Source organism: Diachasmimorpha longicaudata, chromosome 1 (assembly GCF_034640455.1).
Source record: "Diachasmimorpha longicaudata isolate KC_UGA_2023 chromosome 1, iyDiaLong2, whole genome shotgun sequence".
NCBI lineage: Eukaryota > Metazoa > Arthropoda > Insecta > Hymenoptera > Braconidae > Diachasmimorpha > Diachasmimorpha longicaudata.
The window spans coordinates 7,145,204-7,159,786 of record NC_087225.1 but is presented as its reverse complement, the minus strand read 5'-3'; the positions used below and the strand labels follow the sequence as shown (position 1 = coordinate 7,159,786).

The 14,583-nt window shown below is 39.6% G+C and overlaps 4 protein-coding genes across 7 annotated transcripts; 1 reads left to right on the top strand and 3 right to left on the bottom strand.

The window, feature by feature from the left end:
• Nucleotides 1-1,774: 1,774 nt before the first annotated feature.
• LOC135163316 (DNA replication licensing factor MCM4) lies at nucleotides 1,775-5,704 on the bottom strand. Its single transcript, XM_064122663.1, has 6 exons — nucleotides 5,414-5,704; nucleotides 3,777-5,315; nucleotides 3,362-3,639; nucleotides 2,806-3,206; nucleotides 2,331-2,541; nucleotides 1,775-2,066 (listed from the first exon to the last, which is right to left on the bottom strand). Exons 1-6 carry the CDS (start codon nucleotides 5,559-5,561, stop codon nucleotides 1,971-1,973), a joined length of 2,673 nt encoding a protein of 890 aa, XP_063978733.1. The 5' UTR covers nucleotides 5,562-5,704; the 3' UTR covers nucleotides 1,775-1,970.
• A 611-nt stretch (nucleotides 5,705-6,315) lies between these two features.
• Nucleotides 6,316-9,844, top strand: LOC135163344 (ATP synthase subunit alpha, mitochondrial). Its single transcript, XM_064122719.1, has 6 exons — nucleotides 6,316-6,499; nucleotides 6,811-6,924; nucleotides 7,231-7,580; nucleotides 7,898-8,781; nucleotides 9,105-9,222; nucleotides 9,302-9,844. Exons 1-6 carry the CDS (start codon nucleotides 6,434-6,436, stop codon nucleotides 9,414-9,416), a joined length of 1,647 nt encoding a protein of 548 aa, XP_063978789.1. The 5' UTR covers nucleotides 6,316-6,433; the 3' UTR covers nucleotides 9,417-9,844.
• On the bottom strand, nucleotides 9,845-12,093 carry LOC135163363 (elongation factor Tu-like). 4 transcript variants are annotated; one of them, XM_064122773.1, is made up of 5 exons: nucleotides 11,803-12,093; nucleotides 11,038-11,554; nucleotides 10,511-10,882; nucleotides 10,216-10,407; nucleotides 9,845-10,147 (listed from the first exon to the last, which is right to left on the bottom strand). In XM_064122773.1, the coding sequence occupies exons 2-5, from the start codon at nucleotides 11,542-11,544 to the stop codon at nucleotides 9,860-9,862; spliced, it is 1,359 nt and encodes a 452-aa protein (XP_063978843.1). In that variant the 5' UTR covers nucleotides 11,545-11,554; nucleotides 11,803-12,093; the 3' UTR covers nucleotides 9,845-9,859. The 4 variants fall into 4 exon arrangements, with proteins under 4 accessions (XP_063978843.1, XP_063978835.1, XP_063978825.1 ...); XM_064122765.1 differs by having other exon boundaries at nucleotides 11,038-11,649; nucleotides 11,703-12,085; XM_064122755.1 differs by having other exon boundaries at nucleotides 11,038-11,634; nucleotides 11,703-12,083.
• A 503-nt stretch (nucleotides 12,094-12,596) lies between these two features.
• Nucleotides 12,597-14,243, bottom strand: LOC135163384 (amelogenin, X isoform-like). The gene is made up of 2 exons (XM_064122784.1): nucleotides 13,672-14,243; nucleotides 12,597-13,165 (listed from the first exon to the last, which is right to left on the bottom strand). Exons 1-2 carry the CDS (start codon nucleotides 14,092-14,094, stop codon nucleotides 12,857-12,859), a joined length of 732 nt encoding a protein of 243 aa, XP_063978854.1. The 5' UTR covers nucleotides 14,095-14,243; the 3' UTR covers nucleotides 12,597-12,856.
• Nucleotides 14,244-14,583: the final 340 nt, after the last annotated feature.

Sequence of the window (14,583 nt, the reverse complement as noted above, 5' to 3'; positions counted from 1 at the left end):
ATTAGTAAGCTGGTGCAGCACGACGTCCATCTTTTCTGTTATTGCGTTCACGATAAGCCATTTGTTGACGATAAACGAATAACGGACGAAGTAAATTCGTTCCTGCTGCTGTCTCCATATCATCTTCTGGCTTCTGTCGCAATTCCTGGTCAAGTACCGATCTGTAAGAGCGTCGATGGAGATGACCTTCATTTTCTTCACCCAGATTATTTGAGATATCGTTGGATTGCCTGAACTCTCCTGCAAATAGAATCATCCCGAGAGGCTTGATCCGGAAATCGATGGTGATGGGAGATTCCTCTGGAATCGGTACTGCATTTGTTTGGGAGTAATGTCCCAATAAAATCGCCAGAAGGCTGATGATCATGATTGTTGAGGGCTAGAATCAACCATAATATAGAGTAATATATAATAATAGAACTAAAACATTTGGTGCCGTCTGACGATATCAGATTATATTTTTTTCTCAATCTATAGTTTTAGTACTTCCTCTTCTCTAACTCATAATTTTACATGATCGAACGAAAAATCAATTGTAGTTTGTGCATAACTAGCCAGTAGGGATTGAAGTGAAATATTTTTTCGATGGGACAACCATTAATACGTCGAAAAGTAAATATACAAAAGACTCCCGTTACATTTGTAGTGCTCTCATATTTGTTTTGCCATTCCAGTTGTGAGACAGTATTTTGCGGATGCTACACCTCCGTGAATTGCTGCTTACAACCGTTATGACAAAGCAGAGTATTTCGACACTAACCGGGAGAAACTTCTAACGGATATGGCGTTACAACGAGCCCATGGCGACTTGAACATTCATATTCTAGAGATGAATTTTCAATCAGGAAATCCACTCCTTCTAGATTACCATGAGAAGAGGTTGAAGCAAGGAAAAACATGAATCAAAATAAGGAAAACATCAGCAAGGTTGCCAATAAAAAAATTTTCAAAGAGGATTAACATCAAGTTAACAACTAAGACAAGGATTTTACGATCATTTAATAGTAGAATGAATATTAATAATGTATGTAGCGCGCTGAAAGTGCAAATCCGTGAATTTGTTGCCAGGATATGTTATGAGAATCGTGAAATTTTTCGAGAAAAAATTTGTTTGACGAAGAAAATTGATTCATTGAAAATAAACAGCAAAATACAGTCGCCTCCTTCGAATCTCCGGGTTGCCTGTCCCCCCATAACTGCCATTGTAACGAAAGTCTACTGTACAATCAATCCCGGTCTTTTTGATTAACGGACGCATATATTGATTGTGATGCTCACCATAATGAAGTTTTTATTACTCCGACTGCTGCAGTGTTCTACTGAAAACTGGTCCGTTGCTTTTACTGTTTCCTGTAAGTGGGAATCTGTGAAATAAAGTGTTGTGTCCTGAGATTTTATGAGATCTATTGACGTCACGTAGAGACATGTTAATCGTTCACTGACGCCCGAGCTGGGGCGATAAATAATCTGGTAAACCAAACGGTCGCACGAAATTTCATGTGATACGCGTAAACATCGAAATGTTTGTTCACAATTGATGTTGTTCCTTGTGCATTTTCCTCTTACCTAATGCTCGTAATTCTTTGAAAAACTCGAATCGGCATCCGGAACTGGCAGTGGTTGCGGCTGGAAAAAATTGGACAGAAGTCCCTTTTCTGTATGACAAAACTCAGTCTATACATTTGAAGCCAAAAACAATTTTAAAAAACATCCCCTACCAACTAATACTGCCACTAATAGCCAATAATAGAAAACTGCCCCAAAACTAATAATGTAAAAGAATCAAAAAAATGTTTATTGGCGAATAAGACGACAATTATTCAGTACAAATGTAGAAGAATATAACACTAAGGCTAAAAATGAAGCATCCATCGGATGCAGTTCAACAACTTTTCAGATGAGACAATAAAATGAAATGTTATAAAATATTCTGCAGTCAAGTTCCCCAATCGAACTAACTGGCAATGTAATTAGCAGATGCGAATAGTGTTCCTTCCAACAACCATAACAAGGCCGCTATCCTGAAGTTCTTTCAGGGAATCCTCAAACATATCTCGCGTCACCAGCTAAATCATTGAACAAAACAAAATTTCAATTATTATACGATACCTAAACAAAATAAATGAATGAATGAATCTGCAGCGAATTTGTCAACAAAGTTGTGTCGCTCAACTATTTGTTTAATTCTTGGAGTATTCCTTGGAATTCCAGGGCAACATTCCACTGTGAGAATTAGACGAGAACTTGAGCCAACTTATGCCAATTTTTAAATTCACTGCAAAATAGATTCCATCCATCTTGTGACGTGGAATAAAAATCAGTTTACGTACTATTTCCATGTTTTCCTTCAATTCGCTCAAAACCTTTTGATAATTGAGCGAAGCAACTTTCCCCTTAGATTCGATTAATTTCCTGAGTGCTTCTGTCACTTCGTTGCGTCGTTTTCTCGCAGCTGCTGAAATACCCGTTGTCAGAATACTGACATCGATTTTTCCACTTAATGGATCAACGGCTGATTGTTTCAGTGCCTCACGATGCAGCCTGAAACGATGAATCAATTGTAGTTATAAAATACGAGAATTTTTACTTTGAATCAATAGATTCAATTTGAAAATAAAGTACAGCTCAATGAAAACAATCAGCTTATCTCTTTCGAGACTACCCTTAAGGCCTCATTATCAAAAGCGCTTATTAACTCCTTTCTAATAAACAAAATCAATACATAATCAAAACAAATATGGAATAATAAATAAATAATACGGAATACAAGGCTACCCTTCAGTCTGGTGAAAAAATTGTACAAACCTCCACGCTTCTTCCACATCCGTAATTTCCACAACCTGGCTGAAGCGGACTTTAGCATGAGCCTCTGATAAACGAATAAGCGATTCCAATTGTCTTGGATAAGCCGTGATTTGACCTCTACCACTTCCAACTCTTCTCATGTCTACATATGCCTGCACCAAACGCTGCTGAGCTTCTTCACTCAAAGTAGGATGAATATGTTCCTTGGCATATGCGATATAATCTCGCAGAATTCCCAAATCAAAAATATCATCCTCCGGCTCTTCTTCATCGGTGAGGTACAGAGACACCAAGTGTCTCGCTAATTTTCTATCAAACTGCTCACTTTGAGGATCCAACATCAAGAATATTAAATCGAAACGAGACATCAACGTATGCGGCAGCTTTACATTCTCAACCACCTGTTGAAACGTACCAACGTTATGAGGATTTTTAGTATTGATGGTTCCGGAAGAAATTGTCTAATGCTTGTCAGGGGTTTACTTTCTAGCTCGAAAGTAATGTCTAATGGAATGAGGAACAGTATGCGACCCCGAGCAGAAGAAGTCATACTCACAGTTTTATTTTTATTCCACTGGGACTCGTCAGGATTGGCAGCAGCCAAAATACTCGTACGAGCATTCAATTGACAGATGATACCGGCTTTGGCAATACTAAGCGTCTGTTGTTCCATGACTTCGTGTAGCACAGAGCGAGTGCTGTCATTCATCTTATCAAATTCATCAATGCAGCAAATACCATTATCAGCAAGGACTAAGGCTCCCGTTTGCAGTACAAGCTGACGCGTTTCCGGATCTTTTGTAACATAAGCAGTTAAACCGACAGCACTGGATCCTGGAAATACAAATTTGACTTGTTAATAGAAATTCCCTGAACATTTATATTTATTCATTGCTCAAACCGAAACCTTCTCCATTGGATTTCCAACACAGTTGTAAAACTGATTGAAGACTACAACAAAAAAAAATTACCTTTCCCACTGCTGTACTGAGATCGTGGAACTAAATTGAAAACAAACTGCAGCAACTGCGATTTACTGGTACCAGGATCTCCACAGAGTAAAATATTCAACTCAGCACGGAAATTAGCTCTTCCTGATGTCACATGTGTTTTCTTCGTGCCACCAAGCAACTGAAGCAATATTCCTTTTTTTATATCCTGATTTTCGTAGATACTTGGTGCAATGCAACGAGCAAGGCGCTCATATACATCTTCTTTCATTGATAGTTCTTTTAAAAGTTTCAACCTCTCCTCCGGAAAGATGTGATCTTTACCTTCTTCCTGCTCGTACAGTCTATGTGCATCTTGTTTCCTGAAGTGAACGACATCAATATGTGTCTTATAAACAGCGCGAACATTGGACATTCTGGGATTAAGTTGAATGGGTATGGCTCGATAAATTCCAGTGACAGCAACGCGATCACCAGGTGATACAGCATCAACTAGATCATTGTGCGCAAAACAAACTACAGTATGGGGGGTCTGTCCAGCAGCCATATCATCCGGAGATTCCTGGAGCTTGATCATTTGTTTATCCGAAAAATGACTGCGATTGTGAACGAGACTAAAGCAATAATTATTATTGCAATGTGTGCAGACAGTTGGCTCAGCTATTCTACCTCGATCCACCTCTACCATTGTCGAAAACGAGCAGACAATGCATCTAAAGAAGGCCTCCCTCATTTCTGGTATTACATTCGATGTTCTTATGACCATTCCACTGATGGTTATCAGTTGATCAATATCCTCTGGATTTAGCATCCTCATATTTTTTGTTTTTGCTACGTTGAAGGGTCTTACTTGTATCTGATGCTCCAGCACTGCGGCAGGAAATTTTTCAAAAAACATTTCATTCACTGCCATATCCATTGTGGGAATAACTTCCTGAGGATAGCAGATGAGTTGCTGGTAAAATTGTTCATCAAAGCTCTCTAGATGAGCGCAATTGATATTGAGGTAGGGCTCCTCGAGTGTATGGATTTCTTGAAGTTTTTGGAGATACAGAGGCTCACTTCTGTTCAAATCATCGGTCAATTCATCATTTTCGGGATCGGGATCAATAAACCGTTGAACAAAATGCTTGAACTGTTGCTTACATCGATTGACCACCACATTGGTTCCCCAGATCACAAGCTGGGGACCTGCAGACTCGCTCTCGGAAGTTTTCGCTCCATTAACTTCCTCGGGAATTGGTTCAGCGACATTGACTTGTCGAATTCTCTTATCTGTTCTGATGTCAGCTCTCTGCCTGACTGGAGTCCCCCGAATTCCACTTCTTGGAGTCCTGATCGATCCCAATGAACTTGGCGTACCATAATTGAGTGGTGAAGACAACTCAACATCACTCATCCCAGCCATAGGACTTGTCTGCAAAATTCGATTGGGGGAACTGGCGGGGATCGATCCTGGACCCTCTGAAGAAGCTGCGATGGTTTCTTGAGCAGCACGTTGACTTCCATGGCGTCGTTGAGGAGTAGATACAATGGAATTCCCTGCAGCTCTTTGTGAGGCTGTTGGAGTAGTTATCAAGGGAAATAATTAGCCCAATTATCAATGTATATTGTTTTGGTTTTATCCTGACAATTATTTAAACAAGGAGAAATCTAACCTTGCTTGCTGGGTGTCTTCCTGGGAGTAGTACTCTGTGAAGCAATCGATGACGGAGTCCTCGGCTGCACTCTTTGAGTCTCATTACTTGGCACTTGTTCTTCATCTACAACCATAGGCGTTGCAGGCGGTCTCATAGGGCTCGACATTCTGTTACCTCTTAATTAAAGTAAATGTCATCCAAAATGAGAATAAATGATTAGACTACAGCACAGGTTAAGACGCCAACTGTTGGTTTCTCGCGGTGGTTCACCAGGAGTTTCCCGCGCGAACTTGTGCGTAGAGCAACAGAGATGGAAGAGAGGTAACTTCAAAGAGAATTACCCTAGTGTCACCATCTTCCATGGTAGCAGCAGTACTAGAGACAGCTATCTACCGATAAGAGGTGTACTTTCTTTACCAACGATCAACTGTGGCACCATCTCTCTTGCGTTACCGTAATTTTACATGTGGCCAATTCCAATCCCGCTTTTTACTCTCTACATTATCAGACCCCGAGGTTCAGATAGTAGATTTGTTGTCAGCTCTGCTCCAGCTTCCTCATTGGTCAGTTATTGTAGCAGTGATCATCTCGAGTCTCTTACTGGTCAGATCCAGAGGTATTAGAACAATATCTTGAATTTCTCCATGTGACGACTACTGAATGTCCCAGAAAATCAATAATTGACCTTTTGAGACTAAAACATCACTGCCAATGGCTAGAAAAAAAATATGTTAATGAAAACTTGACAAATAATTAAAGCCATCGTGACTATAGCAAGGTGATTTATTTAATTATTTCTTAACTCGCTGCTTTATCAACACATTACAACGTTACGACGATTCAAATTTTGGAGTGACCTCTACTTCCTGCGCAGAATAAAATAGATTGATTGCGCGAGAGTAAATTTTTTCAGAGGAGTGGGGACGAAAAGGGTCGTTCTTGAGCTACTGCGTGTGGCACTCCATCGAATTATTTCCTCGTCTTTTACGAAAAATCCGCAGTACCTGTGATACGGGCGAGTAAATTAATCACAACACCATGGCCCAATTGTCGCTACGTCTGGCTGCATCTGTGGCTAAATTATTACCCAATGCCACAGTTCAGGTAAGAACCTAAATTCATTGATTAATTCTCTCACGACGTTTCCATAGTACTGTTCCTCGATATGGGTGCCGACATTTTTTTTCGGAGTGACCGGTCACCTCTTCCTCATTTATCACATTTCTCGTCATGTTCTTCTGGTGGCACTCCTCATTTCAATATTAAATTCATGAAAATGATTTTTCTACTTAAATCGTGTGACTATTCGCAACAAGGTAGCTCGACATTTTATTACATAAACAGAATTCGACACGAGTTATGTAATAGAGAGTATGAATTCTATGAAGATTCGATGACTGAAATAATTGTTACAGGTACACTGGCCTGCAAGCGCACTCGCTGCCCGCAAGTACCATGTCAGCTGCAGCAGAAGATCTGCGGAAATATCTTCCATCCTGGAGGAACGTATCATGGGGTCTGCTCCAAAGGTACGTAAACGCTCCTCATCTGATGTTCAATATCAGTTGGCAAATTCATTGAAATTGAAGTGAATGATCCATTGCCTGGATCTCTAGACCCATTAGCTGAATTCGTCGATGAGTTGTCCTAAATCTGATTTGCACCAAAAAAAAATACTTTTTGACATTTCCTTCTATTCTGAATGATGTATGAAAGGTTATAGCCATTGAAGAAAAAATTATATGAAGATACGACAAAACATTCATACGAAGTCAGCTACTGGGACAGAGTCAGGAGCCACTGCCCTCGTCTTTATTTCTTACTTTTTTTATTAGGCCAACCTCGAAGAAACTGGCCGTGTCTTGAGCATTGGTGACGGTATTGCCCGTGTTTATGGCCTGAAGAATATTCAAGCCGACGAGATGGTGGAGTTCAGCTCCGGTCTCAAGGGTATGGCCTTGAATTTGGAGCCTGACAATGTTGGTATTGTCGTGTTCGGTAATGACAGACACATCATGGAGGGTGACATTGTCAAGCGTACCGGTGCTATCGTTGATGTGCCAGTTGGTGACGAGCTTCTTGGGCGTGTTGTTGACGCTCTGGGAAATCCAATTGATGGAAAAGGGCCATTGGGTGCTAAGCAGCGGTTCCGTATTGGTACCAAAGCCCCCGGTATTATCCCACGGTATGAAGGAACTCTCTCCACCTGCCAATCTACAACTTCCAGGGCTATTCCAGCCCCAGTTAGCTTTATAATTTTTTTTTAGCTGAGAAAAGATTTCTGAAGAGTTTAATATCAATATCAAAATTTATATTTGCAAAGTTTAAGTTAAACTACCGTAAAATCTCTGGGACCTTAGACTCAAATGGGATTCAAATGACAATTTCCCTAAAATACATCATTAGAGTATCATTCACGAGGACTAAAATAGACAAAGTCCTGATATATTCTTAACAACGAAAAGTCTCGATTGAGTTTTACAGGATTTTCTCCATTTTCAGAGAATCGGTCAGGGAGCCCATGCAGACCGGTATCAAAGCCGTGGACTCGTTGGTACCAATTGGTCGAGGTCAACGTGAGTTGATCATTGGTGACAGGCAGACTGGAAAAACCGCTCTTGCCATCGACACAATCATCAATCAGAAGCGTTTCAACGATGCTGGTGAGGAGAAAAAGAAGCTCTATTGTATCTATGTTGCCATTGGACAGAAGAGATCTACTGTCGCTCAAATTGTGAAGCGATTGACAGACAGCGGTGCTATTAACTACACAATTATTGTCTCCGCCACTGCCTCCGATGCTGCCCCCTTACAGTATTTGGCACCATACTCTGGCTGCGCCATGGGTGAATTTTTCAGAGATAATGGCAAGCACGCCCTCATCATCTACGACGATTTATCCAAACAGGCTGTTGCCTATCGTCAAATGTCGCTGCTACTGCGACGACCACCAGGTCGTGAGGCCTATCCTGGTGACGTTTTCTACCTTCACTCGCGTCTTCTCGAACGTGCTGCCAAAATGAATCAGTCCCTTGGCGGTGGCTCACTCACTGCTCTGCCCATCATTGAGACTCAGGCCGGTGATGTGTCAGCATACATTCCCACCAATGTCATCTCCATTACTGATGGACAAATTTTCTTGGAGACTGAGCTCTTCTACAAAGGTATTCGTCCAGCCATCAACGTCGGTCTTTCGGTATCACGTGTCGGCTCAGCCGCTCAAACCAAAGCCATGAAGCAAGTCGCTGGTTCCATGAAACTTGAGCTTGCCCAGTACCGTGAGGTCGCTGCCTTTGCACAGTTCGGATCTGACTTGGATGCTGCTACCCAACAGCTTCTCAGCCGTGGTGTCCGACTTACTGAACTTCTCAAGCAAGGACAATACGGTAATAATCAATGAAATTTCCCTGAGGAAAATTTACGGACTAAATACTTTGAACGTTAAAGAAAATGGATTTTCGAGGATAAAGATTTTGAATCATTTTGTCTTTGGAAATTTGAATTCTTTTAAGAAATTATTTAGAAGATAGTGCTAATTAAGGATAACATTTTTACATTTAATCACTTTTACACCGAGAAAAAAAGTAATTTATTGCATATTAAGGTGTTAATGTGGACATCCGGTGAAATATTTTTTTGTAAATTAAAAAAAGATTGATAAAAGTCAATGGCATAGCCAACTTATACTAATTTTCTATATTTCTTGTAGTACCTATGGCTATTGAAGAACAAGTAGCTGTCATCTACTGTGGTGTACGTGGATACCTCGACAAAATGGACCCAACAAAGATCACCGCATTTGAAAAGGAATTCCTCGCACACATCAGGTGATTTAAAATATAATTTAATAACGACAAATGAGTCCATAATTGGAGAAACTTTACCAATATTTTGATTTAATTCCAGGGCATCCCACAAAGATCTCACCGCCACCATTGCCAAGGAAAATGTCATCAGCGAGGCTTCTGACGCTAAGCTGAAGAAAATTGTTACCGATTTTCTCGCTTCGTTCAACGCGTAAATCCACCATGTTTCACTCAAAATTGTGTCTAATAGATAGTTGTTATACGGAAGAAAAGCCGAGGAAAGATGCAATGCTGGGCACATCGTCCATCAGCTCCAGTATCCACGTTAACAGGGATTATCAGTTAAACACGTTTGTTAGTCAAAAGCATTCTCAGCAGTATCGCAACATTTTCAAATAAACATAAGTAAATCGTGATTGGATTCACAAGTGAAATTTAAACGAAGAAGAACTCGATAGTCGTGACGATAAACAGGATGTGGATATGATACCCGTTTATCTTTAATAAAGGTGTATTACCTCATTTTGTTAAAATGTTATTTTATTGTATTTCAATCATTGTATATGCGATCAAATAATTCGAAAGCCGAGTCAATAAAATGAAAAGAGAATTGAAGATCTTGGAAACAGGAGGAAAAAAACTATTACTTTATAAATTTTTATTTATTCGTTTGCTCCATACCAGGTACAACAACAAGATTTAATTTTTTCTTATCAATGTGAAGGGATTTCAGTGTTTTTGTAATGATTCCAGTGGCCACTGTACTCCGATTTTCACGAATCGTGAAAGACTGGCCCTCTATGATCGGCATTTTCTTCACTAGAGTCAAATTTGTTTTACATTGTTCACCTGGCATCAGCATCTTAGTTTCGCCATCTAATTTCATGTCAAATCTGCACTGCACTGTCCACGTTCCACTGTAAATTGGGGTGCAATGCCCGTTGGCCTAGAACATGATAGCAAAAATAATATTTGATATTATTCAATATACTCGATAGGGGAATTAATGCTCACCGGAAGCGGTCGATGTCTTCCACCCTCAGATACATCTAGTAGATATAGCAGTGCTTCAAAATGGTTACTGGTGGTGAGAGAATTTTTCTGAGAGAGTATCATTCCCCGACAGACATTTTGGCACTTAATGCCTCTCAATAAAACTCCTATGTTCTCTCCTGCTACGGCTTGAGGTACGCTCTTCTTAAAAATCTGTGTAGACAATATCTCGGATAAATAAATTTACTAAAATGATGTTCTTGAAGAGCGCAGAAATTAATTTGGAGACGCAATGACATAAGCATTCGGAGTCTACCTGAATATCTGAAATACTTGTTTTTGTATCATTATCAAAGCCGAGTAAATCAGCACTATCATTTTTCTTCATGATTCCTCTTTTGAGAGTTCCAACAACCACTGATCCTCTTCCCGGCACACTGAAAATATTGTCAATGGGTAACAGAAAAGGTGATTTGTAATCTCTGACTGGAGTAGCCACATAACTATCAACAGCATCCATCAGCCTCTTGATTGAATCGACACCATAATGGGACTTTTCACTGTTCAATGCTGCTAATGCTGAGCCCCTGACGACTGGTGTGGTACATCCATCAAAACCTATATTGCTTAACAGCTCTCTGACTTCAATTTCCACAAGATCTAGTAACTCCTCATCCACCAGGTCCGCCTGAAAGCAATTTTTGTTAAGACTTTTTCTGCAGATCTTCATTGAACACTTAAATTGACTCTACCACTTCCCTACTGATTTTAGATGTATTCTACAAATAGATCAGTACAGAGAGTTTTTTATGTTAAGACTTTCTAAGGATTGAAATGCTTCACCTTGTTGATAAACACAACAATGTGATTAACACCCAATTGTTTGGCTAGATAAAGATGTTCACGAGTCTGTGGCATGGTTCCATCATCAGACGCAACCACCAAAATTGCCCCATCCATTTGCGATGCTCCACTAATCATGTTTTTTATAAAATCAGCATGACCTGGGCAGTCTGTATGTGCATATCTTCTCAATTTCGTTGAATAACCAACGTGAGCAATATTTATCGTAATGCCTCTGGCTTTCTCTTCTGGAGCTTTATCAATCTCATCAAACGGCACATATTTGCAATTATTAAATTCTTCAGACAGTACTTTTGTTATTGCCGCTGTTAATGTTGTTTTTCCATGATCAACATGACCAATTGTTCCTATGTTACAAATTTCCTGTTCTGCATTTTCTTGGGTGGAGAAAAGTCTAATTGTTGGTCGTCTCGCATATTTTCGAAAGACCGAACCCCAAGGTAATGCAGCAAATTTCTGGAGCACCAAACAGGATGTTCGATTCATTGTGATCAGACTGTCATTGGTTTAAATAATCCACAATTAGTTTTTATGATAATTGTCTTCAGTAAACAAATCTCTCAATACTCTCATCACCTGAAAATGTATCATCTATTAAAAGCCAATATGTAGAGGACCCTGTGAAGAAATTTAATTGGTCTCACCATTCAATGACAAAACAGGATTGTTATTTATTTGTTATTGTGCAAAAATACTTGCAGTTTGAATCAACAACTGATGATATTGCCTATAAGCAAAGGTTACCTAAATTAAAAACAGGTATTTGATCAGCGCAGTATATTCGTATGAAGATAGTCCGCAGGTCATTTCTTCTCCCAAAAAGAACTGATTTTATCCTGTGTACTGGGTCTCCACCCGTTTGCACTGAGATTAAAATGTTTCGTTAGTTTATCTTTCTTTTTTAAATAAATAATTAAAAATCCAACATGGGTATAGCCGACACATTCAGAGATTTCTGACGCTTATAGAGCGGCTTCCACTGTACAATTTCGTAGCGGTGGCGCATGAACTACGCGATGGTGAATGTATCTGTCGGTAAGGCATTACCACGGAGTACGTGGGATTCAATTCGTGAGGCGATTTGCGATTTTTCTAAGGCTCCCGGAATATTCTAAAATCTATTTCTAGGCATTTTTCGCATTATTCTCATTTCTTGGTCCTTCTAAAGCGAAAAGCTCCCCGTCCAGTGAGCCACGTTCTCCGTGGTAATGCTTTATTGACAGGCACCTTCCCCATCGTAGGTCGTGCGCCGCCACTATGACATGTTCCATCTCTTGACAGATTAGTCAAGAATTGATATTTTCCATCATTTATTTTTAAATAAATAGCGTACATAGTGACCGGCCTGTGAGACATTGTCTACTAACCAATCATTAGCACATCCAATTATTGAACTACAAAAAGATTAGAGAGAATCGTTCTATTTCCCTCTAACGACAGTGAGTGAAACTATTGAAAAATATAAATATTTATACTATTCTGTCGGGCATGCTTTCGTGTTTTTAATTATTTGTTAAAAAAAGACTGGATTCTCGGAGTTACAACGTCACTATACAATATTTTTATTTCTTTTCATATCTAATTCCATCTTATCGGAATCTCTAAATACATGACATGTTTATTAGCAAAATTATTATCACGTAACGTAGCTCTTCCCATTGTATAAACAGTGTATGTTATAGTGATATACAATAAATAAAAATGACGGCAGTAGTGGCCACAGATAATATTTGAAAAACAAGGAAGAAATTATTTTATCATTGACCTTGATTGATCAATTTGTATCTTTATTTATTCATTAATTGCCGCCCCTTGGCTCAATAATTCCTTCGCCATCAGTTGCGGCACCTGATGCTTCAGTCAGAGGTTTTTTTGTCGTTTTATCCAGAAACTGAGTCCAGTCGATGTTGTCAAGTTTCGGAAATGGAGCAGGTTGTGCCGGCGTTGTGGGTGGTGGAGGTGTATTTGGAACTGGGGTAGGATTGGGAAGTTCTCCAGGCATGTCTTGACCTGGTCGAGTATTTTGCAGCCATGGGTTATCTTGATAAGGATTCCTAGGATTAGGAATCACTGGTCCCTGTGGTCCCGGCTCACTTGCAATAATCATCTACATTACGGAAATATAAATACACGTTAATATTTTGAGGTATTAAATTTTTTAATGAAAAATTAAATATTATTTTCAAGTCCAGTTTCCGAAATTACGGTGGTCAATCATGCAAAACATCCTAGGCTGTCTTTTGTCTTCTATTTTAAAAATGCTCGTCTTGATGTTCTCTATCATGATGAATGAAATTTCATGGACTCGTTCTAGGTAGTCCAGATTTATTATCTTCCCATTAAAATCCTTTTACTTGTTTGAGGTCTTCAACAATGGGATTTACGATTTCGGGAGTGCAAAGCGTTTGATCGTTTCGCTAGTTAACTGACTGTCACGTTAAAAACCTGAAGAAGCGATTGTTCTATTTTGTTTGTTCGTACGTCCCCATCCCGAAAATAAAATCAAAAATTTAACGTTTAAGATAAGGATGTAGCATAAAAAATATCAGCATTTGCTTCCCTTTACATAATGATGGGCATTTCCATAGTAAATAAAAATGTTTCAGGACTCACTGTAGATCCTGTTTTCGGGTCAGTACAGACCCACTCAGTTTTTAAGTTGTTAGGCTGGCTTTGGTATGGAGCCTGAGTGTGTTGATGCCCAAATGGATAATAAGGTTGTTGAGGTACATGCGGACGTCCTTGTGGATATTGTTGAATTGGTTGGTAATTGGGCTGTGGCTGCTGGGGTACAGCTCTCCCCTGATAACCAGGTTGTGGATTGCCATAATTTCCTTGACCCGATTTTCCCTGAGTGATTCCAACGATTTTTCCAGTGTCCAAATCAATGTAAACAGTTTGTGCACCAACATATGCTAATACTCTAACGAGCAGACTCCCAATGATCATAGATTGCGCCATTACAACATAAAATGTTAAGAACCCGGAAGTTATCAGTCGCGTGTCTTGTTGCTCACTGAACTGCTCATCAGCCATCGCCGGGCTACCCAATTTGTTTCGTCATATTTTTTTACGATTTCAATTTACACTTGAAGCTCGTGAAACTCGTCAATACTTATTCATGGCAATGACACGTGCTATTTTTCTCAGAGCCGTCATTCACCAATCGCATACACCACCATTTTCAATTGTTGAATGTGGGAAAAGTCAGAGCTTGGCTGGTTAACCCTGACCTTTCGTTCCCATATATTTTCAATTTAATGAATCTTGCTCGCCCAACACTCCGCAGAATAGACAGAGGATACATATTAGTAACCGGAGAGATTGATTTTGGTTACGAATTACTTTTGTCGTAAGGCTGTGTGGAAAAGTAGCGTCTGAGCGATTGTGATAAAAAAAAGGTTCAATATTTGTGAAAAACATAGTCATGACTTGTGTTGCTTCTCCGCACACGTGAAATAATAGAAAATTAAATGAAAAACCTCTGGCAATTCCCCAGAATTTTAATTAAATTAGGGGTTTTCG